This window comes from Capricornis sumatraensis, chromosome 20 (genome assembly GCF_032405125.1).
Source record: "Capricornis sumatraensis isolate serow.1 chromosome 20, serow.2, whole genome shotgun sequence".
NCBI lineage: Eukaryota > Metazoa > Chordata > Mammalia > Artiodactyla > Bovidae > Capricornis > Capricornis sumatraensis.
Genome location: NC_091088.1, coordinates 58,399,871 through 58,425,551, shown reverse-complemented (window position 1 = coordinate 58,425,551; position 25,681 = coordinate 58,399,871). Strand labels below are relative to the sequence as shown.

At 54.3% G+C, this 25,681-nt stretch overlaps 1 protein-coding gene across 4 annotated transcripts; it reads right to left on the bottom strand.

Annotated features, from left to right (window-relative positions):
- Positions 1-298: 298 nt before the first annotated feature.
- FOSB (FosB proto-oncogene, AP-1 transcription factor subunit) lies at positions 299-4,852 on the bottom strand. Of its 4 annotated transcripts, none has more exons than XM_068992400.1 (5): positions 4,724-4,852; positions 2,492-2,812; positions 2,137-2,244; positions 958-1,139; positions 299-834 (listed from the first exon to the last, which is right to left on the bottom strand). In XM_068992400.1, exons 1-5 carry the CDS (start codon positions 4,850-4,852, stop codon positions 669-671), a joined length of 906 nt encoding a protein of 301 aa, XP_068848501.1. In that variant the 3' UTR covers positions 299-668. The 4 variants fall into 4 exon arrangements, with proteins under 4 accessions (XP_068848501.1, XP_068848499.1, XP_068848500.1 ...); XM_068992401.1 differs by having other exon boundaries at positions 722-834; positions 975-1,139; XM_068992398.1 differs by having other exon boundaries at positions 299-1,139.
- Between the last annotated feature and the right edge of the window lie 20,829 nt (positions 4,853-25,681).

Below are 25,681 nucleotides of genomic sequence, written 5' to 3'. Positions count from 1 at the left end.
TCGGAGCCAGTTTTGCCGGGATGGAGCAGCTGGACGGTCAGGGAGGGAGGTTCACATTTCAGACTAGGTCTGGGTGGAAGGAAGATTATCAAAGGGGGGGCGCATCAACTTCCCTTTAAAGGGGGCTCAATTCGGAGGAGGATCGAAGCACATGGAAATGTTGGATAAATAAGCTGAGGTCGTGGGGGGCGGCAGGGAGAACCAGCCTAGTCACCCCTGGAAGGGTGGGCATAGGGGAAACACTTTGGGGGTTCGGTGGCATTTCCTTGTTGGGCCTCTCTGGAGATAACTCCAACCCACCCACAGCCCACTGCCAACACCCCACTCCCTCCAGCCCAAAGGTGGGCATCGCCCCCGCCCCCACCCCCCATCCCCAGAGGTTGGGTCCAAACGAAACGGCCCAAAGGCAGCAGTGGGCAGCCTGGGGGGTGTCCATCCCCTCCCCACCCCGTGCCCCCAAAGTCACCAGCTCTCTGGCCTCGCCGGGCCGGCAGAAACAAGAGGCAGCACAAAACACAAGGAAGTCCTCCTGTCCGATGGCAGCGGCAGCAGAGGGTCAAGCAGGAGAGGCAGGGAAACCACACGCCCGCTTTGTCTCTTCCCCTCTCCTCCAGTTCCTCCGCGTCCAAATCTCTCTCCCTTGTGTGTTTGTTTGTTTTGTCTAAAGTTCACAGAGCAAGAAGGGAGGGCGAGTTCAGGGGGTCGGAAGGCTGGTCACTGCCGCTGGTGCGTTGGGCGCCGGCGAACGTGGAGACCTCCGGGCAGGTGAGGACAAACGAGGAAGTGTACGAAGGGTTAACAACGGGGAAGGGGTCGCCGAGGACTTGAACTTCACTGTGTGTAAAGAGAGAAGCTGTCAGGTTGGGGGGTGCGTCTTGGCTGGTCTGGAAGGGCAGGGGCGGTGGTGGCGGGGGCGGCAGCAGCCAGCTGAAACCATCTTCCTTAGTGGATGCTGACCCCGGCAAATCTCTCACCTCCGCCAGCGGGCCCGGCCCGGGCCCCCCGGGCCCCTCTTCGTAGGGGATCTTGCAGCCCGGTTTGTGGGCCACCAGCACAAACTCCAGACGTTCCTTCTCCTTTTGGAGCTCGGCGATCTCCGACTCCAGCTCCGCCTTTTCTTCCTCTAGCTGATCTGTCTCCTGAGGTCCCCGATGGCCACGGCGGAGCACGGAGGAGAGCAAGGAAGGAGGAAAAGGCCGTGAGCGACTGGAGAAGGTGGGTCATGGCTGAAACCAGCTCTCCTACTCTGATGGCTAAGGCCGATGGCTGGAAGGCGGCTCCCGATTGAAAGACTCCCTGAGGTAGAGGCCTGGTGTGCTAGGGGACTTGGGGGAGGGGTCTTGCCTTCTAGGACCCTCAGTCTCCCCATCTGTCCAGTGGTTGTTTGGCAAAGGGCCAGGTACACAGGGGAAGTCTCTGGTTGCAAGAGGCACTCGGAGGGTTGTTGAATGAACCAACCATCCTCACGTGGTTTTCATGCCCCCTATTCACCTCATTACCCTTCCCCCTCTGCCTCCCAGGGAAGAGACCAGGTAGCTTAGGGAAGTAGACAATTTCCCCGGTTTCCTCCAAGGTGAGCAGTCACCCTACAAGCGTAACGTAGAAAACTCTCAGACTGAGGTAGGGCATGAAAATTGAGGGGCACCTTGGCACAGGCCACCAGCCCAAGATAGAACTACAGGTGGCAGGGGCAGATGGTGGGGGAATTGACATAGGATTAAAGGATTTTGTTCCTCAGACTCTCCAGAATGTTAAAGCTAGGAGATTCAATGAGGAGTTGATGAGATGGAAAACTGAGGCAAAAAGGGTTATCACTTGCCCAAGACCAAAAAAGGGACATGACTGAAGCATCCCTCTATTAAAGGTCGCTCGTAGGTCCCCCTCAGGATAAAGTGAAGGCCAGGCAAGTGGTCAGGGGCGTGAGGGGGTCATCAACCAGGACAGGGACTGGCCAGGAGTATGTGAGGGTCAGTGTGTGTGAGCTGGCTGACCCCATCTGTATCCAGTTCCACATGTGGAACCTCTTGCTCTCAGTTCAGGACAGAGGCACAGGTGGTGGTGGGCAGCAGAAGATAGGGAGAGAGAGCCCCCCTTCAGCCTTCCCTCAGCCCACCCCACCCCAGGGACCACCCTCACCGCCTGGAGTCGGTCAGTCAGCTCCCTTCGCCGGTTCCTACACTTTGCTGCTGCCAGTTTGTTTCGTTCTCGGCGAACCCTTCTCTTCTCCTCCTCCTCTGGGGTGAGCTGAGTAGAAGAAATAGAGATGGTGAGATCTGGGGACACGGTGTACTCCCCCTCCATGCTGAACCTCCTCTTCGTCAAGAACCCCCAGGAGTCAGAAACGGACCAAGTCCTCACTGTGGGGAGGAGGACAGGGTTTCTGCAGCATTGAGGCTGCAGGTGGTCCTTCATCCAAAGAGTGGGAAAGTTCCTGCCTCTCTCGCTTCCTCCCTGCCAGCCCCCAGAGCAAGCTCTGATGCTCCTTACTCACCGTCTCCTCTCGGGGTCTCCTAGGCCGGGCTCGAGCTGGGCGGGAAGGCCCAGGTCCACTGGTGGTTCCACTGGTGGAAGGCCCACCACTGCCACTCGCTCCGCCACTGCTGTAGCCACTCAGGCCCGGTGTGGAGTAACTGGTTCCTGGCATGTCGTAGGGGTCAACGGCCGGGGGCTGGGAGGCCAGTGGCTGCCCCTGGGACTGGGCCATGGAAGAGATGAGGGTGGGTTGCACAAGCCACTGGAGGTCCTGGCTGGTTGTGATCGCGGTGACCGTGGGCACGAAGGAACCGGGCATTTCCCCAAGACCGGCGCACTCCTACGGGGTGACACATACACACACAGGCGTAGACACACAAACAGAGACACCGACACACACACACCCAACACACATACACACACCGACCCGGTGAGTGAGCACAGGGCCAGCGGGTGTGGATGTGTGTGTCACAGGCAAAAAGCCACAACACCCACCCTTCCACTACACCGTGACGCAGTGGTTAATGAGGATTTCTGTGCAACTGGCTTCTACCTCCTCCTTCTTCCTCGGGGAAAGGTTGCACGGTTCCAGCGGGTGGTGAATCACACCCCGGGTTGGTGACTCTTAGGTGTGGGGGGTGGGGAGGAGGCTGGACACAGCCGGGTGACAGAACCCCCGGGATGGAGTCACAGCCACACACACAGCCACAACACCCCACCCCCACCCCAGAGGCAAGGGGAGGGAGAGGGAGAGGCCTTAGGCTAAGCCTTCCTCTACACTCACACACATATACACACCCCTTTGAGCGCAGGGATAAGGGACTAGAGGGTCCATGAGACCCCCGTGCAGGGGCGGGGGGTCCCAGTTAAAAGAGTGTTGGGGGACGGGTCTAGGAGTTTAGAACAACGTTTCAAGTAATTGTCTCTCCCCAGAGTGAGACTGACGAGAGACAGGTTACGGTGGGCAGACAAGGACAGCAAGTGAGCAGCCAGGCTCCCACAGACTGTCGCGGACGCGGGGTGGGGTAGGTCCTGAGACCCCAAGCCCTAGCAGCGCTCATGTCCTCCCCCCACCCCCAAAATATAATCCTAGAACTGCTCGGAAGGCTCAACTACTCTCGCGGGGGGCGTGGTGAGGGATGGGCTGGCTCACTGGCCAATCAGCGCCCCGGAAACTCAGAGGGGGCGGGGCTCCTGGAGACCACCTGGCTGGATCCCCCCGGGCTAGCGGCTTTAGTCCTATTTTCTGACACACCGGAGGCACCCGGCATCCGGAGCAGAGGGAGTGAGAATGTGTCTGTGTGTGCCTGGAGAGGTGGGTGACGGTCACTACGTCTTCCAAAGGAACCGTGGCACACAGACACACTCTGATCCTGAGAGCGGAGGGACAGGATCCCTGCCAGGTCCTTGCGGACTCATTGGGTGGCAGAAGATCGCTACTGTGGCGACAGGAATCCCCTCGCTCTGCCTCTAGAGGCCCATGAAAGAGACCCTAGCGCCGGAGAACCACAGGTTCCGGGGACGAACTGTGGGAAGGAAACTGCGCCCTACAAATAGGAAGCGAAAGTTGATTGGCCACAGCTCGTGCCGCGGCGGCCAATCGGGACGCCGAGCTGCCCCCTCCCTTAGCAACGTGGCCCGGCGTTCCAAAATAGAACGCTCCCGGGACGTCAGGGGCGGGGCGGACGAAGGGGGCGCCACGCGCCGTGCGTGCCCCGCGTCAGACGGAGGATTCCAGCGCGTCAGCCGTTACGCACGGGTCCCCCGTTACGTCTCCGCGCAGGAGGCGGAGGCAGCGCCACCGAGGGTTCGAGGCCCGCCTTCCCGCTGGATCGAGGGTGACCCGGCGCCGGAGTAGGCGCTAGGATGGAGGAGGAAAAAGAGAGGAGGCTACTGGAAGCTTCTCCGGGATTTCCCTCACCTGCCTAACCGCTCTAGCTTCAGGTTGGTGACCTGAGTGGGGGGCAGTCCCCGAACCGGCTAAAAGTTCTCAGCCCTGCTACCTCACACACGTTGCACTGAACGGCGCGCTCTCCCCACCCCCAAAGCTCACCCCTCTGTGTTCCCTCCCTGCGCTCCACGCACACAACCAATTGCAAGCACGTCCGGACTCTGCAGTTTGCAAAGTGCGCCGTGAGCCTACTCCCTGTCTGATCCTAGATTTATTTGGGGTGAGGGGATTGCTCGCGCCACCCTTGAATTAAAAAAATTTATAAACCACAAAGCAATAACCCAGCCCTCTAGAACTTACCTGGGAGGCGGCGGCGGCGGTGGGTGGACTGCCGAAGGAGTCCACCGAGGACAGATACTGAGACTCGGCGGAGGGTGAGGAGCTGCACCGGGAGCCGGAGTCGTAGTCTCCGGGGAAAGCTTGAAACATTTCCCTGGGCACAGGGGGGCCCCTGTGACCACGCTGAGGTCGCCGGGAAGCCAAGGCTATGGCCGGGTGGGGGAAGAAAGGTGCAAGTCCGGGGTGAGCCGAGCGCGTCCCCAAAGTGCGCTGTCCGGGGAAACTCAGGGTGGGGGCAGCGTCCCGCTCCAACAATGGCAAAGTTTCCGTGTAATTCCTTTGCGGTGCCCAGGCCCCCACAAGATGCCGCTGTGCCTCCTGGTAGTCTGCGTTCCGTAGGACCCGGGGGCGAGGGGGGATCGCTCCCCCAGAGGCGGAAAGCGCTGTCCTGCTGTACAGAATCTGCTTCGGGTGCGATCCCCTCCACGCGTCCGGCGGGTCCCACGGGGGAGGAGGGAGTAGTAAAGACGAAAAAAAAAGTCGATCCTCCGAAATAAAATGTAGAATTATCTAGAAGAATCCTTCCAAAAACTTTCCGGAAGACAATAAACCTAATTTCACAGCCCCCAAGAAGAAGAACCACAACAATCAAGTTCCAGCTCCGCGTGTCCCAGTCTTGACCGTAGATCTCAGTCTTATGAATGAAGCTCAGAGCCGCCAGCCTGTATTTATATGCCCAGGGCCCGGCCCCCTTGTTGACGTCACCCGTCCCTCACTCGGCAAACTTCTCGATATCTCCGGCCCTTGTGAACCCAGCCCCGCACCGTCCGGCAAGAGGTCTGTCTTAGCCTCGATCTGATCATCTGCATCACCCTCGTGGCCTTGGGGGTCTTGGGGGCTGCATTCTGGACCACTCGGCGGGAGGGGATCCCGGCCGGTCTCCCCGGAGTTCCTGTGACGCAATTAGCCATATAAGGAGCTCGGCCGGCGCGGCTGAGTGTTTGTTTGGTATCCTAGCAATTACGTCAGAGGGAATCCCTCGCTCGCTCGCGCGCTCACCAGGCGCGCCTGCGGAACCCGCCCGCGCCTGCGCAGTCCAGTGCCGCCCGGGGGACGGGGGAGGGCTGGTAATAATAGGCTATTAGACTGACCCGGCAAAGGATCCCGGCTGGGGAGACCCCAACTTGGGGGTCCATATCCCTCTGGCCGCCCCTCCCATTTCCCCTGATGGTGCAGCGCCCTCTCTCGAGAGGAAGGTCAATCTTCAAAAGGAGACTCTGGGTCTGTGGTTGTAGTCACACAGGCGAGGAAACTGAGTCCCGAGACAGGAGAAAGTGGAGGTGCGGGTGGAGTCCCTAGGCTCGTACGAGCTTATGCCCTGACTAGTTGTGCAACCTTGAAAAAAAAATTTTTTTTTCTTCTCTCTGAACTTCAGCTTCACTTTTCCTGGATGGACAAAGAGTGTGTATCTTGGACCCTACTGACCCCAGAGGTGCGGCGTTTGGGAGGTACGCGGGTTTGGGGGGGAAGGGGAATGAAACTTGAGGTGAAGTGTTCCTGCTGCTGCTGGTGCTCCCCTTTCTGCTTTATAATCCTATTCGTAGTCAGAAATATGTGTGACGGTGGTGGAGGGGTGGGGTGGGAAATAAATGATAGTAATAATAATGATATAATAATAATAATAGATGCCACGTATTTAGCATTTACCAAATACCGGCCCTTGTACTAAGCCTTTCAATACAAGGTTTTCAATCCTTGTACAGCTTCAGAAGTTTAAGGGAGGAAAATCTTCATTTTATAAACGAGGAAAAGGATAAATCACGACTTGCCCAAGATCTCAAGAAATTCAAACCCAGAATTCTCGTTCTGTTCCTCCGAGAGCTGCCTGTTTCAGTGACGCTCCTTGAAAAACCTGGGTGTTGGGATTATTGAAATAACAACTTCCAGTGGTGGGGAGTGATACACCTTGCAAACCTCTTCCTGTCTGCTCACAGCATACACTATTATAACCCAGGTTTCGGGTCGGGCTTGGGGGGCGATGGCGGGGTCAGGGGGTGGGGGTGGGTGGGAGCAAGCTGCTTTCTTAGCTATCCAGTTAGGAAATGTGGTTCAAGAGTCTAATTAAGGTATTTCAGACCCTGCTAGGAAATGTGGTTCAAGAGTCTAATTAGGGTATTTCAGACCCGGAAGCCTCCAACTCTTTGGCACATAGTGGTAAGGATCTCACCAGCTGCTTCATAAACCTGAGTTCCTGGCATTTCCCTCCCAGGTTGGAGCCTGGCTCAGCCAGGGCACAGAGGAAGAAGCACCTTAAAACTGTTGAATCCCACAGGCCCAGAGAGGGGGAGGGCTGGCTCCTGGTTACACATTAGGTATGAAGCCAAGTTGGAGGGGTTAGGTCTTCCTCATTCCCAGGAGACTTTTGATTCCCTGTCCCCAGAGTGGGGAGGAGGGAGGGAGATGGGGAATGCTGAAGGGACATGGGCTCAATACAGGGAGGTTGAGAAAAAAGCCCAGCCACAAACACCGAGTTAAAGTGGGGAGGAGGGAGGGAGATGGGGAAGGCTGAAGGGACAGGGGCTCAATACTGGGAGGCTGAGAAAAAAGCCCAGCCTCAAACACCTCGTTCCCCCACGCCCCCTCTGTCTGCCACCAGTCTGGGAGTAGGGAGGGGACTAGGAGATGAGACAGCAACCACCAGCAGGCAGTGACTCGGCTCCAGCATCAGACAGGGAGTGACCCCTCATTCCTGTTCTGTCCAAGCCCCTCATCTCCTCTCCCACGGAATAAAGGAGACACATAAATGCCTACCTTCGCTGCTCAGAGACCTTCATACCCCAACCGAGGTGGCCCCTATGACCACACAACTGCTGGCATGTCCTCAAAGGGGCATACTTGGCATTCAGGTTTCACACGTATCCAGAGACACACACACACACCGCACATAGAAACACACCTTCTCATGGTTACCAACACATGTGACAGGCACATCCTCACTATAGATACTTGTGGTTGCTCTTTACACACAATGACAATTGTGTGTTAATTCTTTTGAGCACTTGTATTAATTTATTTAATTCTCACAACACTCCTAGGAAGTAGGAACTATCATTTTGCAGGCAAGGAAATAGAGGCCCAGAGAGGTGAAGTCACTTGCCTCGAGTCACACAGCAAATTAGTGGCAGAGCTAGGATAAGAATGTAGCCCCTGCTTTTAATTATTATTAAATGAGTTACATGTGTCGATATATTGACAGGCAGATGGTGACACTCATGCAGGCACTGGGCATTTACTGCCCTCCTCCCCCCGCCCCCCGCCCATAGGCAGACCCAGAAACTAGGTGCCTTGAGCTTACGTTCTGACCCCACCACTTAGTAGCTGGATAAACTTGAGCTGGTGAAGTCTGGAGCCTGTTTTCTGTCCTTGGAGGAAAGGAGAAATAGTGCCCAGCTTATGACGCTGGTGGGAGGATCATGTGAAGTGAATATCTTGGAACATGCCTGGCACAATGGAGGGGCTTGTTTTGTTTTTAAAACAAAGCCACCCTAGGACTTGCCTGGTGGTCCAGTGGTTAAGACCCTGCCCTTTCAAGGCAAGGTATGTGGGTTCAGTCCCTGGTCAGGGAACTAAGATCTCACATGCTGTCCTACCAAAAAAAAAAAATTGATTCATTTAAAAAATAAGTAACGATAAAAAATAAAACAAAGCCACCAGACACACCAGATCACATTGCCGTTTTCATGAGTCCTGAGTACTTTTGCCTTTGTGGGCCTCTTTCTCCATAAAGACCTTTTTTAAAGTATTTCTTCATGACTGCATTGGTATAAATACAAATACTGAATATTAAAACATTTCACTTGACCTAGAAGTTCAGTTCTTCTTGGGTTTTCTTGGGTTGGCCAAAAAGTTTGTTTGGGTTTTTCCAGAAGATATTAGGGAAAACCCCGAATGAACTTTTTGGCCAACCAAAGAAAAGAAATTAAACAGTTATATCGGCCCCTAAAGTTATCATAGGTCCTAGTACCATGCTCTCTGCACCTAAGGGAAAAATTGGCCCTGGAGACACACCACACACACACACACACACACACACACACACACTCACATTCACGCAGTCTCACTTGAGCATATACGCAGACATGCCCTAGCAGCATGGCGGGGGCAAGGCATGTCTTCCTCCATGAGGCTCAATACCAGGGAGCTTCCAGGAGGAAGAGGAGGACTTGAGTGTAGGGGAGAGGGCGGGACCCCTGCCCTGGCTCCCAAGGGCTTGGGCTCTTCAGGTGATGGGGAGCAGGGGGAGCCCTGAGCCTCCTGTTCCTGTTGGGGGTGAGGAAGCAGCGACAGCTGCGGTTGCTCAGAGCATCCTGTAAACAGCCTGGGAGACCCAATTCTGCCAAAGGGAGCCCTCATTCTTTAATTCTTCCTTTCGCAAAACCCTTGCTACTGTGTTCCTCAATATCCCCACTCATAGGGCAAGAAGGTTAGATGGCCATGGGCTCTGAAAGTCCTTTCCGGCTCTGAAATTTAACAATAAAAATGACAAGGAGAGGCTTCCTGGTGGCTCCATGGTGAAGCATCTGCCTGCCAATGCAGGAGACATGGGTTCGATCTCTGGTCTGGGAAGATCCCACTTGCTGTGGAGCAGCTAAGGCCCTGTGCCACAACTATTGAGCCTGTGCCCTAGAGCCGGGGACCGCACCTGTTGAGCCCACGCGCCTAGAGCCTGTGCTCTGCAACAAGAGAACCCACTGCAAATGAGAAGGCCAAGCACTGCAACAAAGAATAGCCCCCACTCCCACAGCTGGAGAAAGCCTGCACAGAAGATCCAGCACAGCCCAAAATAAATAAATGAAGTTATGAAAAAAAAAAGAGGAAGAACATACGGGAAGTAAACAGTTAGCTCTGCTCACATGAATTATCTCAGTTAATCCTCACACTACATCAGCCCCATAAGTAGGTTCTGATATTATCCCCATTGTACAGAGAAGGAAACCAAGGCACAGGGAGGTTAAACCTGAGAACAGGGTTTTTCAGCTGTTTCTGTGAAATCAAGCCAGCTGGGGAATGTGGTTACGACGCGTGTCTGGTGTCGTCTTGTGTGTTCCCAGGCAGCCCCTGTGTGATTCCAAGGCTCTGGCTCTGGAAGACAGGCCTGTGAGAGTTTCTGAGGCGTGAGGGGGAGGGCGCACATGGGCGGGTGTAGGTCCTACTGCGGCGCCTGTGACCTCCAAGAGGGTAGAGCCCAGCTGGTTAGTAACTGCTGGCTCCTCTGGGCCCAGGGTTAAGTAGTGAGTGTCACTGGCTGGCTGGGCCCACTCTCCGTTGAGCTATCCTGGAGGCCTCCTGGAGGCGGTGTCTGTGGAGTTTCAGGGAAGCAGAGCATCCAAACTTGGGACTCAGCTTGCCCTTAGTACCTCTGCGTCCTGCATCCAAACTCCTGACTCACCACAGCCCACAAGGTCTGGCATGACCTGGCTGGGGCCAACCACTCCAGTCTCACCTCCCCCTCCTCCTCTTCGTGTGGTCTGTCTCCCTGGTCTTCAGATCTTTGCGTGTACTCTTCCCTCTGCCTGGAGCATGCCCCCTTTTCCTCCCTCTAGCTCATACTCTCTTCCTCCAGGTCTCAGCTCCTCTATTCCCTCCTCCAGGAAGCCCTCCCTGGGTTAGCACCCTTCCCTTGGAGAGCCCCCCTCCCCTCTATGCCTGTCTGGGTTCATCACTCCCTGGGGACAATCTGCTCTTCTTCATTGGGTTGTATTATTATTCAGACCTGAGTCGAGGTTGTCCAAGTCACAGCCACATCCCCAGCCCAGTGCCAGGTACTCAGCAGGTGCTCAGTAAATATTTGTTGATTAAATGATTCTTCATCATCCATTCACTTACTCAGTTATCAACTCTGACAGACTGCCTTGGACAGAAACATATCTGTTCCTTTGCCATTTCATGGATTGAAGGGGGAAGATGCTATAGACTGATTGACAGGCGGGGTGGCTGTACACGGGTGTTGGGACCTGGCTCTCAGTGTTGATAAACAGTCACCTGTCTGTCCTCCCTGTCTTTTCCCAGCTGAGCTGGTGACCCTGGGTCCTCCCAGGGTCGAGGTGGACACATCGTCAGGGGTGGGAAGGAGGAGGCTTGGTTTACAGAATCCAAACCGTGGAGACAAAAAGACAGACACACAGGCAGACAACACAAATGTGCATGCACACCTCTCACCTTTGTCTGCACAGACACACAAAGAACTAAGCGAACACACAGTCACACACACAGCTTAACACACGCTCTCGTGCACACACATTGCAGAAATGCACAGACACCACACAACAGATACTGACAGGCGCACAGCTCTACACACACAAACTGGCAGAGCTAGGCACCCCACTGCCACAGAGAGGCCCCCAGGGCTGTGGACTGGCAGAATTTCTTAGCCACCCACATTTGTGTGGAGGTTCCCGCCTCCAAGTCACTTGGACACAGGGAAGCTTCACATTCTTGCTCAAAGTTGCATACGAACCTGCAGAACAAGGCACACAGAGACACGGCATCACATACTCAGACCCCATTACTGTGTACCCTCTTTCCCACGCATGCTCACAGCTACACGTGCAGTTTCACGTGTGAGGGCATGCAGACACTGCTGAGCAGAGGCTACTCTCAGATGCTGACGTGTCTCAGGCCCTGGTCCAGAGGCCCTGTGAACCCCCTCACTGTGGGAGCCAACCTCTCACCTATCCTCAGACCCACACAGTGTGATGGTGTAGCACTGGCTATAACCACTCCAGGCATGGGGGTGGGGAGGTGGGAGCGCTTAGGGAGGCCTGAGCAAGTCAGGACTTGCTGGTGGAGGTGGGTCTGGGCAACTGCTGTCAGATCCTGAAAAGATTTAGATAAGGAGGGAGTCTGTGAAAACACTCTCTCCCTACTACAGACATCCAAGACCAAAGAAGAGGAAGCAGGAGAGCCTGCAGGAAGCTAAAAGGAAGGACTGGACCAAGGTGGATGACAGTTTTGGAGACCTTTCCAGCTGCACTTTGAATGAAAATAATAGTAGTAATAATATAGCTGGCAGTCACTTGAGAAAACTAACCATGTGCCTGTTGCTCCTTACAGATCCGCTGTATATTCTTGTTTAAGTCTTCTGATACACTATAAGGAGGGAGCTAGCAGTGTGACTCTGGGCAGGCAACTTCTCTGATCTCAGTTTCCTCATCTGTAAAGTGGAGATAATAACAGCACCTCCCTCCTAGCGTTTTGAGGAATAAATGAGTTTGTATGTAAAAATGCCTAGAACAGTGCCTGGCAGAAAATAAGTTCCCTGTAAGTGTAAGCTGCAATGGCAATAATTAGTATTATCCCCTTTCAACGGATCAGGAAACTGAGGCCAGGAGCTCTTAGGGAACTTGCCCAACCTGCAGGTTTGTGTGAAGTGAAGACTGGTTCCAACACTGGTAGTGAAGCTCTGGGGTAGTAGGTGGGGGAGGCAGGGCCTCCCCACTTTGGGGTGTGTGTGCTTGCGTGCATGTGTGCGTGAGCACACGTAGGGTGATTCCATTGTTCTCTGCGCAAACACCCAGACCCCATCCCACCCCCAGCAGGTCATCTAACTGCTAGCCACAACCCACAGCCTCACAGTCATACCCAGTGCGGGTTTCCTCTTTATGGCCCAGGGGCCTCCCCACCGGCTGACCCCCCCCCCCCCCCGCCTCCCCTTCCTGCACCTTGAGGATGCCTGTGGCTGGACTGGGTGGTCTCAGGCTGGAGCTGCCCCGTCCCTGACTCAGGCCTGTGCCCCCTCACTGACCCGAATGCGGCCTGCCTGGCCCCCACAGCCAGACAGCCACGCGGGGGTGTCAGGGGAGGGGTGTCACAGTGGGCCACGTGCCCGCACCCGGGGTGGCTGAATTCCGCCTGTGATTCAGTCAGCTTGTCTGGGTCGCCGGGGGTGCCCTGGTCTGTGATGTCAGTGGCCAGGTATGCGTCCGGGGTTTCTCTGAGTGTGACTCAGGCCCAGAGCTACCCTCTCCCTCCTGCAGACACTCCGGGCAGCTTTCCAGGGCTGGCGGCCGGCAGGCAGCCTGACACTCCCTTCCCGGCCCCCTCCACGCCCTCCACACCCCTGAGCTGTGGGAACAGCGGACTAGGGGACCGGCAGGAGGCAGATTCCAGAGGCTCAGACCCCAGGCCAGCCCCAGCAGCCCACCGGAACCTCCCCACCTCCCCTGGAGACCAGGACTCACAGATTGTTATGGGATGGAATTCATTCATTAACTTATTCGTTCAACTAGCCATTCAAACACATGTTCTCAGCACCTCTCCTGTGTCAGGCTCTCCAGACACTGGGGACAGAGCTGAGAATAAGACAGAAATTCCTCACAGTGCCCCATCAGAGCCTGAAAGTTTTATAATATTATTATTGCTATTGTTATCCCCCCTCCCCAGATCCCACCAGGCTGCAAGACTCAGGCTAGTTTCTGTTCCTCCAGGCAGCTGTCCAAACAGCTCCAGTTACTTTTAATCCTTGGCTCCCAAACAGCCCCTGGGAGGAAGTCCTTTCAGGACTCTGACCTTCAGCCAGCCTGCCACAGCAGGTGCCTCTCCTTCCCTCTTGGACTTTCCTCGTTCCCCATTCCAATGAATGATTTAAGCCTCTGTTCTCCCTACCCCCAAACTTTTACCCTCCACTGCCTTTCCCAGAACCTGAGCTTCATCCATGATCGGCCTAGCAGACACCGAGGGCTCCCTAGGTCCTTATACCAGGGTCAAGACTTAGAGACACATCTTCATCTGGTCACAGCCACCCGTGGAGGAAGCCTGTTGTCACGCTCATTTTATAGGAAGGGAACTGACACTAAACCACACGGCTAATGCCTGAGCCTGTAACTCATATTCTGGACACATGCTTACAGGGCACACACAGAGAGGAAGTAACAATACTGCTGACAGTCAAGTGTGGTATTTCGTAAGTTTATTCTGTGCTGAGCACTTTCTAAACGTTCTCTGTAGGAACTCATTTACTCCCCACAACAGTCCCATGAGTGTGGGCAATTATTATTCCCATTTTACAGATGAGAAAACTGAGGTCCATAGAGGTCTTAATGCTAATACGGTTCAAGTCCACAAATACTGACTGAAATCCAGCTATGTTTCCCAGTGTGGTGGTGCTGAAAATCAGAGCTATACAACTAGACACGGCTTACCAAGAGCTGCAAAGCTGGAAGGCACACATAGGAGACACAGAACCATTCACACAGTTACACAGATGTGCACTCAACGTGGACACATGAGTCACAGATTCATTTACTCAACAGTAATTACTGAGTACCTACTGTGTGCAGAGAAGTGCTGGGAATCCAGCGGTGACCACGACAGCCCTAGGCCCTGTCCTCATGGAGCACACAGCCCCATAGGGGAGACAGTAAACAAAGAAATATATAACTAAAGACTGATAAATTCTGTGCTAAGAACTGAGAGATAACTGACTGACAAACGCAGCCACCTGCACAGTCACACAAGATGACCATACACAGAGATCCAGAACTGTACACATACACAGAGACAGGCAAGCTGAAAGCAAAACTGTACACACCCAAATGTGTGTATCTGTAGTGCTGTGTACATGCCGCTGCTGCTGCTAAGTCGCTTCGGTCGTGTCCAATGCTGTGCGACCCCATAGACAGCAGCCCACCGGGCTCCGTCATCCCTGGGATTCTCCAGGCAAGAACACTGGAGTGGGTTGCCATTTCCTTCTCCAATATACGTATATAAGTACTTACATAGTCATATTTCACATACGATTACACAAAAAGACTCAAGTACACACACCCAGACACACAGTTAGCAGGGTTCAGATACCCATACATCCAGTTGGTGGTGGTGGTATAGTCGCTAAGTCATGTCCAACTCTTGCAACACCATGAACTGTATAGCCCACGAAGCTCCTCTGTCTATGGGATTTCCCAGGCAAGAATACTGAAGTGGATTGCCATTTCCTTCTCCAATACATCCAGTTACACAAGTGCAAACTGAGGAAACCACTCCCTGAGTCCGTCAATTGCTCTCACACACATGAAGGGAGCCCTCATAAGCATGTTCTCACACAGGAAACCCCAGATAGACACTGTCACGGACAGAATCACTCACCTACAGCCACAACCATTCACAGTCAAACACCCAGTTTTTTCTCTCTGCTTGGAGATTTGCCCCAGCCCTGGTCACATGAAGCTACTGGTTCGGGGGTGTCGGGTGTGTGTGTTGGGGATGAGTTATTAAAACCTCCCAGCTGTGGACAGCTTCCCGGACACAGGATGGAAGGATTTGGGGCTGCCTGTCTGATGAAAGAGCTTCGAGGAAGACAGGCAAGAAACCCCGAGGGGAGCAGGAGGGAGCTCTCGCGCTGTGGCTCCGATGTGTGTGTGTGCCCTGCCTGTCTCCACTGGTTGGGACCCCAAACTCAACAGCGCACCGGGGAACCTGGGAGTCTGAGGCAAAAGCAGAAGGCCAGAGAAGTGTGCTTGGATCTATTTTAGTTGTTATTATTTGGGGGAATGTGAGACAGCCACCGCGCGGGAGATGCTGGACAGACAGACATGCCGGGGAGGAGGAGGCGCAGACGGACAGATACCCAGCGGAGGCGGTCCTAGGTCAGACAGGAGGAGCGGGTGACAAGCAGACGGCGGCTGTCTAAAGGGAAACCGGCAATTTGGGGGCCTGGTTCTCCCCCGCTCCATCACCGCAGCGCCCCCCCCACACCGGGCTCCCGGACGGCTCGTCTGTCCGCCCGGGCCGGTCCTGGTTGCACCCTGTGCGGCCGCGCGGCTAGGCCCGGGACAAACAGCCTTTACGTTGCTAAGCGACGGCGTTCCACAGCCCGTCGCGTCACCGCGTCTGCGCGGGCGGGGGGGGGCGGAGAGCGCGGAGACGGCGGCTGAGTCGTTTGTTGACGTTGCCTGGCGACCGCCGAGGCGCTGCCAGGCAACGCCGGCCGACTGTTCGTTCTCTTAAAGAGGCAGGAACATTTTACTGGATCCGGCTGGACCGCGCGGCTTGACTGAGGCTCTGCAGGGAGAAGGGAGGGTCGCTGCCTAGGCGTTGGAAAGATTTAGGGAATCGGAGGCTGGCTTACACCCTCCTAGAGTAAAGAAAAGGGTATAAGCTGGGGATTGTTGATATTTTAACTAAAGTTTTTAAGATGTTAGTGCAAGATGTTAGATCGATTGCACACGTGCATAGGCGCACTTGTAGGCACGCACTTCCACGGGAGAGTGGGTGGCAAAGATAAACCGATAGAGAGACCTGGGTTCAAATACCCTCTCTGTGACCTTGACCTGTAACTTCTTTTTTCTGAGCATCTTTGCTTCCTGAAATGGGAGTGATAGCATCATCCGCCTCCAGAACTCTGACTGTATGAAATCCTGTTAAGTACTTAGTACATAGTAAGTGCTCTGTACATAACAGGTGAAATTATATTCTTTAATAACTGAATTCTTTCCCTACTTCACTGGGATTTGGAATGAGATGGTATTTGTAAAGTACTTACTGAAGTACAGAGTGCTAAATACACAGGGGCTGTCATATTATTGCTGATGTTTTAACTATCATTTCCTCTACTCTGTGAAATAACACATCGCAGGGCATTGTCAGTCATCGCCTTTCTTTGTGTCTTGGGGTGCAAAGGCAAGGAAATCAGGCAGATGTGATTGGAATTTTTTTCTACTGGCTCCTGGCTGTGTGACCTCAGACAAATGCCTTGCCTTCTCTGACCCTCTGCTTTCTCCTCAGTGAAACCTGTGATCTCTCACTTCTCACATAGTCACTTCCAGGTAACGGTCCTGGGTGAGGGGTCCGCTCTCATCAGGTGTGTCAGGTCACTGCCCCATGTCTGCAGCATGACTCATGGGGCTACATTATGTAAAGCTCTTAGATTCTGTACAGAGGGCAGGTTATATAAACGTGTTTAATGTGCATCCTACATGTCAAGCCTAGGGAGGAGACCTGGCTTGCTAAGCCTGCAATTGCCAAACTGTGGCACTGGCTGCTTCTAGGAAGTCAAGCCTATCATGTGTATTGCCTCATGCAAAATATGCCTCTATTGGGGTCTCTCTATCCCCCTAAATGCTGTGTCTCAGTCTCTGTCTCTTAATATGTCTTCAGTTTTCCTCTTCATCTTTCTGCTGTCTCTCTGTCTCTGTTATGCCATCTCTGTGCTTTTCTGTCACTGTCTATCTTTGTTCCCCTGAGTCCCTTTCTGGGTTTCTGCCTCCCTCCCACTCCCCTTTCTCTGGGTTTTTATCCATTTCTGGGTCTCCTTCTGTGTCTCTGTGATTCTCTTTAATTCATTTAACTCCCAGATTTGTTCCCAGAGTCCACTGATTCTGAACAGCACCAATCCCCTCACAACTGAGTGCTGTGGGTGTCGGGATGGTTCCTCTGCTCCTTGGGCCTCTGCTCTTTCCTTTGTGCAAAATCAGATGGAGTACCAAGTGGCACTAAAGGTAAAGAACCTGCCTGCCAGTGCAGGAGATATAAACGATGTGGTTCAATCACTGGGTCGGGAAGATCCCCTGGAGGAGCGCATTGCCAACCCACTCCAGTATTCTTGCCTGGAGAATCCCATGGACAGAGGAGCCTGGCGGGCTACAGTCCGTGGGGTTGCAAGGAGTCAGACACGACTGAAGCGACTTAGTGTGCACACACGGCAGTGCAGATTGACAGGGAACCCCATCTCCTCGGCAACTTGATAAAGGTGGATTGCCTCAGTCCCACACCCGAAAGCTGTGGGTCAGAATCTTGAGAGAAGGAGGTGGCAGAGATTATAACATGGGAGAGTCTGCCTGAGAGATTCTGAACAACTGATCTGAGGCCTCCACACGTGTCCTGATGCCAGGTGTTATTTTTTTAACGGTTTTTTAAATTGAAGTATAGTTAATTTACAATGTTGTGTTAGTTTCAGGTGAACAGTAAACTGATTCAATTATATGTGTGTGTGTACATATATATACATATTTATATACTCTTTTCCACATTCCTTTCCCTTGTAGATTATTACAAAATATTGGGTATAGTTCTCAGTGCTGTACATAGGTCCCTGTTGGCTGATGCTAAGTTCTGATGCCACATAATAGGTGAGGTTCCGTGGAGACATGGCCAGGGACAAGAGTGATCTCCCCTGCAGGTAGAGGGTCCTGAGTGTGGACAGAGCAGGGGGTCAGGGTACGGAGAGAGACAGATAGCAAGACTCAGACAGACAGAGACAAAAAGATAGAGGCAGAGAGATATGGAAACAGAGAGACAAAGCCAGAAATTGCATTTTCTGCACACTGCCTGAAAATGCACCTTCATGGTGGAGGGCCACGTACCTACCTGCATGCGTGTGTGTGACTGTATTCAACAGGTCGATGCAGGCAGCACTGGGGTGTGCCGGGTCCAGTGCTGGGACTGAGTGTGGGAAGCGGATACTGGGCTGGGAGGTTCTGGGTGGACCCTCTCTACATGTACCTGCCTGCCTTTAAGCCAGTGTCCCGGGCCAGCATGGGTGACTAGCTGACAACTGGAACACCAGTCAGGCAGCTGCTTCTGTCAGGCCACCACTTTCTACGCCCACTGGGTGCGGCTAATGAGGATATAGCTCCAGGGGTCCTGGGGCCCATGTGGATAAGTTTGGGTATAGCTCCAGACTCCGAGGGTGTTGTGGACTTGGGAAGAACCAACCTAATAGAGGGGTACCGTCTTTGGAGCCAGACTGAGCTGACTCCTTAGGCAAGCTGAATGACCTCTGGGAGCCTTGATTTCTGCATCTGTAAAATGGGGAGGATAAGGACTTGTGTGAGGATTTTGTGAGCTCTCTTTCACAAAATGGTAACTGCTGCCATCTATTGAGGGCTTGCCATGAATGTGCCTGTAAGCAAATTCTGCAGCTCTGCCTTCAAACATCTCCAGAATATGATTCCTGTTGCCCCTTGTCCAAGTTGCCGTCACCTCTTGCCTGGACTATTGCCTGGGTGACCTTGCTGGTCTGCCTGCCTCCACTCTGGCCTCCCGAAGCCCATCCCCATATACAGCTGGAGGGATGCTGTTTAAATCAAAGTCAGTTCATGTTCCTCTTTTGCTCAAAACCCTCCCCTGGCGTCTAACTCACCCAGAGTAAAAGTCAAGGTCCTCACCATGGCCCATAGGCTCCTTGTCTCTGCCACTCTCCCTCCCCTCCCTTTCTCTGCTCCAGCCACACCAGCCTCCTCCTGTTCCTCCAACACACCAGGCATGTTCCCCCCTTAAGGCCTTTGCATCTGCTGCTCTCTCTGACCCGGATGCTCTTGACCCAGATATCTCCACCGGCTCCTTTCTCACCAACATTCAGTCTTTGCTCAAATAATCACCATCTCATGTCCGCCTTCTCTGACCACCCTATTTGAACTGGCAACTTCAACCCTCCCTTCCTCTCTACCTCCCCAGCACTGCTACTTTCCAATGTGCTATGTAAGGTCCATCATCTCCTTCCCCACTCCCAAGTGAGAGCTTCTGGGAGGAAAGGGACCTTCATCTTGTTCACTGTTGAATTGCCAGCGCTTACCACAATACCTGACACATAATGTGTGCTTGAGAAATAGGCTGAACGAATGAATGACGTGCCGGGAGTGTGCCACGAGTTCTAGGTCGGTGAATTCACTGAATCCTCATGTTGAATCCCCATTGTCACAACAGCCCTCTATGCGAAGCGCTACTCATTTCACAAATACGGAAACTAAGAGTCAGTGGGGGAAGTCCCTAAGACAGAAGCTCAAAGGCCCGGACGATCCGAGGTAGATTATCCTGCCTTCAGGGGCGTCCCTGCTGACCGGTGTGTTGTCTGTGTTTATCCTCATCATCCCCATGTTTATTTCAGGGCCCATTCCTTCTTTCCTTGGCTGCGCGGCCTCTATTACTGAGTCCCAGACAGCTCCCTTCAGACTCTACGAATTTCTCGGGGTTTCTGACTCCGGAGCCCAGAATCTCTACTTCCGCGTTACCGTCTCCTCGGGTCCCTGCGCCCGGCGGACCTCCGGAGGCGAAGGCCCCAGCCTGGTACGCCCACCCCGCCTCCGCGCCCAGTCTCGGCCCCGGCGCAGCAGGACTCGCAGCGGGCAGCCCTGGGGCGGGCGGGGCCTGTTGCCCGGAGACCAATGTTTTGCCGCGGCAAACTGGGTCTCTGGGCCACCGCGGGGGGGCAGCCTGGGAACTCGAGCCGGGCGTGGGAGCGGGCTGGGGAGGGGCGCCGGTGGCCGGGGGTCTGGGGCCGAGAGAGCCCGGCGGATGTCTGGAGTCGGGAGGGAATCGGAGACCCGATTTGAGGGGAATGAAGTAGGAATATTAGGGCAGTTTCGGGGGACTAGGGGGCTGGATTAGGCACGAGAAAGAGTATTAGGGATCAGTTTGAGGGTGGTGGGGCGGGATTTGGGGAAGACAGGTGATGGAGGAAGCTTGGAGAAGCCACGGGAGGAGTTTGGGAGGGCGGGGGGGAGGGCGGGTAGGAAGTTGGGCATAGTTTGAGGGACCCGAGACAGGCTCCCCCCACCCCCAACCTCGACATGGATGAGTGAAGGAGGGCATGGGAAACTGGACGTTTAGGGTATTCAGAAATGACAGAGGACTGGTATGATGGCAGGGAGTTTGGGTAGAGAGCTGATATTTGCAGGCCGAGACAAATTTGCAGGCCGGGACAGAGCTGAAATTTAGCGGGGACCAAGAAGTGAGGGTAGAGAGCTTGGGGGAGATACGGATCCCTGAGGAGAAGGAGGAGGCTTAAACGGGACGGAAACAAGGGTGAATCAGAGGAGAGGGTGCCCTTGCCACTTCCAGGTTCCTGGCGGGAGGGCCTCTCCCCGCCCATTGTCCCCGGCCTGGCCAGGACGTCCGGAGACATCCCTGGGGACGCGACGTCGGGGTTATGTAATACCGCCAGGCCCCGGGGAGGGGCGGAAGTTAGGACTCCCGGGTTCCTTTCCACGCCCCATCCCAAGGGAGGGACAGGGATCGGGATCCCCAAGCGGCTTGTGACATCACATGTGGGCGGAGTCCATCAGAGGCAAGAACTCGTTTTCTTGCTCACCCCCCTCACCCACCCCTCACCCTCATTCGGAAGCGGGGACTGAGATGAGACCCTGGGTGGGGAAGGGTATTCCTAGCTATGTCTCTGGCTGAGGCAGCCTGATGGCCCCGGCTGTGAGGCAAGAGATCCAAGGAGTGCTGATCCCTTTCATTCGATTCATTCAACAAACATGAGCCCCTACTGTTGTGCCAGTCACGTCCTGGGTGATGGGGAACAAGCCACAAACAAAACAGAAGTCCCTGATCCCAGCGGCCCCTGATTCTGTGCCCAGACCTACTCCATCCCAGTCAAAGGTGGAAGAAACTAGACCTTCTTCATTAAACAGAGCCCCGAACCACGGATCCTCCCACCCAGCCTTCCCTGGTGTAGGGGGCAGGACACACTGGCTCAGCTCCTGAGTCCCCTGGTCTCTGAATGACTGCATCCCTGTTGCCCCCACCCCCGTGGCCTGTCACTTCCTCCCATCCTCATGCCCCCCACAGGGCATGACTAGAGATGCTGGTCGTTGGCGAATCACTCCGACGTCATTACAGCCGGCTGTGCTATCACCGTGTCCCTGAGTTGTCATCCAGAAGCCTCAGTCTGTCCCTATCATCACCTCTGGGGCATGAGGAGGGGGCACTGCCCTGCAGCCAGGGACGCCTCAGCCCCCCAAAGGCAGTGACTTGCTTCCATCCAAATCCCTCATAAGAAGGTTCTGGAAGGCACCTTCCTAGCTTTCCTCACTCCTCCTCCAGGCAGCCTCCTTGAACTCCCAGTCACTCCCCTCCAGGTCCTTGGGCTCTGGACCCTGGCCCTTCGGACTTGTTCCTCTGATCGCATCTGCTCCCATACCTTCAAGTTTGAAGAGCCTTCACAGCCAGGCCCTTGAAAGGACACATTCCCACATCTCTCCAAAGCCTCAATTTTCACTTCTCTTAAATGGGTATAGCAGTGGTGCCTGGCTTACACACTGGGTGATGAGTGATTTGGACAAGGTCACTTCTATGATGGGCTTAGCACAGGCCAAGGTACAGGGGATGTAGGTAATAGAAGTGGGGATCAGAGGGAGGAGGGAAATTTACTTTTTCAAAGTATACTCTTTTGTATTTGCCAATGTGCTTCTGTGCCAAGTCACTTCACTTCAGTTGTGTCTGATTCTTTGTGACCCCGTGGACTGTGGCCCACCAAGTTCCTCTCGCCCATGGGATTCTCCAGGCAAGAGTACTGGGGTGGATTGCCATTGCCTCCTCTGACGGATCTTCCCAAACCAGGGATGGAACCCACCTCGCTTATGTCTCCTGCATTGGCAGGTGGGTTCTTTACCACTAGCACCACCTGGGAAGCCCATTTGCCAGTATGCTGCTGCTGCTGCTAAGTCGCTTCAGTCGTGTCCGACTCTGTGCGACCCCACAGACAGCAGCCCACCAGGCTCTCCCGTCCCTGGGATTCCCCAGGCAAGAACACTGGAGTGGGTTGCCATTTCCTTCTCCAATGCATGAAAGTGAAAAGTGAAAGTGCAGTCGTTCAGTCGTGTCTGACTCTTAGCGACCCCATGGACTGCATCCTACCAGGCTCCTCCATGGGATTTTCCAGGCAAGAGTACTGGAGTGGGGTGCCATTTGCCAGTATATGTTCCCTCAATTTTTTAAAATACCTTTTAAAAAAAAGTTTAAAAATGACCCTCTTTGGACTAACTTTGAAACTTACCGGGGCCTCCTCTACCCATACCTGCCCTTGCTCCTCTTGGGCCTCATGTCAAGGATGACCCCACCATCCCAGTCTCACCTGAGCAGAGACGTGGGCCTCATCTTGGGCGCCTCTTTGCCATCACAGTCTCTCAGCCACCAAGTCTGGCCCTTCTTGCCGTCTCACTGTCTTTCAAATCTGCTCTTTCCTCTCTCTCACTCCTCCCTAGGTCCAGGCCCCTCCTCTCCCCCTCCTTTCCTCAGTCTACCTCCAGGAAGCAGTCAGAAAGGTCTTCAAACCTGCCTGGGTCCTTCCCCTCCTCAGAACCTGCCATGGCTTTCCCAGTGGCCCTGGGGGAAATAGTCCAGGCTCCTCACCATGGCCCATGGGGCCCAGGGTTGTCTAGCCCTTGGTCACTTTTCTAGCCTAATTCTTCCATCCAGCTGCACGATTCTTCTTGCCTTAAAGGATCCTCCAGCCCAGTCCCTTTGCCTGCTGGTTGACGTCCCATCCAGACAACATAACCATCAAGGCACCTGCCTAAGGCTCAGTGTCTACTACAGACAGGCACAGCACTTGAGGGTGCCTTGCATCCGCAGCCGAAGGGTTCTGCTTGAATTTTCATCGAGACATCATTCTACAGGGCAGTTTCTGTTCTGTGGTATTTCAAAGACTAGAAAGATGCAGGCATTGAACCTCAGGTGAGCGTGGTATAAAATCTTTGAGGCTGATTCTGAGGGTAGGCACTGAAAGAGTCACAGGCTATCAGAATAGAAAGGTGTCCCTCAAGGATCCAAGTGCAAAGGGGAGGCCCAGGCCCAGCAGGAGCAGGGTTCTCGGCTCTTCCCACTGCATGGGGCTATCCTGTCCCACACTTGCAAGGAAGGGAAGAATCATAGTTGAATTGGGTTTGATGAACCAAACAGTGGGGCGCTGGGCAGAGCCCTGACTTGGTGACACAGAGACCCCAACTGTGGTGACAGCAGACCTGCCTCTGTCCCCAGTCTGAGCCCCAACCCTGGCCCAGGCTTGAATCCCTGACCCTTGGCATAGTATGAGCCCTGAACCTGGCTGAGACCCAGAACTAAGCCTATCGGATCCACTACAGAAACTAGCCAAGAAGTCAGAGCCTCACTCCAGCCCTCTGCCTGGCTGGTCCGGCGTGAATTCCTGTGACCTCTGCATCATACCCCCATAGAAGCGGAACTGAGGGCTGGGGGTGGGGGGAGACGGAGCGCGAGATGGGCTTCAGAAAGGCGAGGGAGAATAGGGACAGGGCTTCGGGAAGGGTGGGGTGAGGGATGGAGACGAATGTCAGCGGGGGACTTGGGAAGGGCGGCAGGGTTAAGAATAGGGGTAGGATACGGAAGGGGAAGCTGGATAACGGTCAGGGGTGAAGAACAGAGGGGAAACTGAGGCGTGGGGGACCGGGAGACAGGGAACTGCGGGGAATGGAGGGGCTAGGGGCACTGATTTGAGGCTGGTGACAGTTCGGGAGATGCGGGTTGGGGTCGCAGTTGGGGGCAGCGCGGGGACGGCGGGGGCCGGTCGTCCGGCCGCAGCTACGCGGAGAGGCCCAGCTGAGCCCGGCCCCACTCCCCTCGCCCCCCCCGAGCTGCCTCCCCCTTCCGCTCCCCGGAAGCGCTGAGTCGTCCTGCCCTATCTGGGGGCCGCTATTTCGGGCTCCGCTCGGAGCGCGAGGACTATTTTTAGCGGCGCTCGGGTAAAAATGGACGCGGCGCCGCGCGAGTTCCCGAGGCCGCGCACGCTCCCTCGCGAGAACTGGGGGCCGCGCGCCTGAGTCACCGCCCGCCCCCCTGCGAGGAGCGCGGACACCCGCCCATCCGCACAAACTCTTGGATTCCTGAGCGCTTGGAAGCCAGCGCGGCTCAGAATATTCCAGGACCGTCGAGAAGCATCCACCCGGGCTCGAGCGGTTGAAGGCCGACTTTTGGGCAGAGGCGCCGCGCCCCCTGGTGGCCCCTGCGGGGATCGCAGGCAGGGGCCGGGCCAGGAGTTCACACACCCCCAGAAACCACCCACGGCCGGCCACACACCGATTTTATAAATGAGGAAACTTGAGGCCGGGACAGGACCTGGGTTAGGGGCCTCGCATCATGAATTGCAAGGTACTGCTCGTTCAGTTTCACCTCCAGCACTTCCCTTCATGAAGAACTCACTACCTATCAGAAAACTAGGCACCCTATGTTTTTATAAACAGCATTTAGCTAGTCACTGGACAAGTATTTATCAAGGGCTTAATGTGTACCAGGGAACGTGCTAGCTGATGAGGACACAGCAGTGAACAAGACAGACCTCAAATATCCTTGGTGTTGTGGGGCTGACATTCTAATGGGGGAGACTGAATAAATAAGATGATTTGGGACATCCATGGTGGTCCAGTGGTTAAGACTGTCCTTCCACTTCAGATGCATGTGTTCGATTGCTGGTTGGGGAACTTAAGATTTTACAGGACATATGGTATGCCCCTCCCCCCCAAAAAAAAACCATAAGATGACTTCAGATTGTGGTAAGCACTGTTAAGAAAATAAAATGGGACGGTCTATTATAATTAGAGGGATGCTTTGGTAAGAGTGGGCTTCCCAGATGGCTCAGTGATAAAAGAATCCTCCTGCTGATGCAAGAGGAGCAGGAGACTTGGGTTCCATTCTTGATTCACCTGGAGTAGGCAATGGCAACCCGCATCCAGCGTTCTTGCCTGGAAAATTCCATGGACAGAGGAGTCTGGCTGGCTACAGTCCGCGGGGTTCGCAGAGTGGGAAGGGACCGAGCACCCACACACTGAGAGTAATCCAGGGGAAGCCTTTTTCTAAGGAGGTGACACTCTAAAATGATCTGGTTTCATTCAGTCGCCTTACCCCATTTCATAGACTTGGAAACAGAAACCCGGAGAAGAATCACTTGGGGACTGAGCTTGTACAGTGTACATTGCATGAGTTTTCACTGCATGATTGCTCAGCTTCAGTTTGGTTTCCTCCCGAGCCTGGGTGCTCATTACCTCCCAGCACATAGATGCCATTCATTATCAATAATAGTAATACTGATTACTGGTTTTTAAATAATAGCTACCTCTTATCCAGCACCTACTTTTTACTGAGCAGTCTACTAAATGTCTCACCTGTATTAATTCATATAATCCTCACCCTAACCTTCAGAGGTGAGGTCATAATCCCACACCCCATTAACAGAAGAGAAAATCTGTTTTC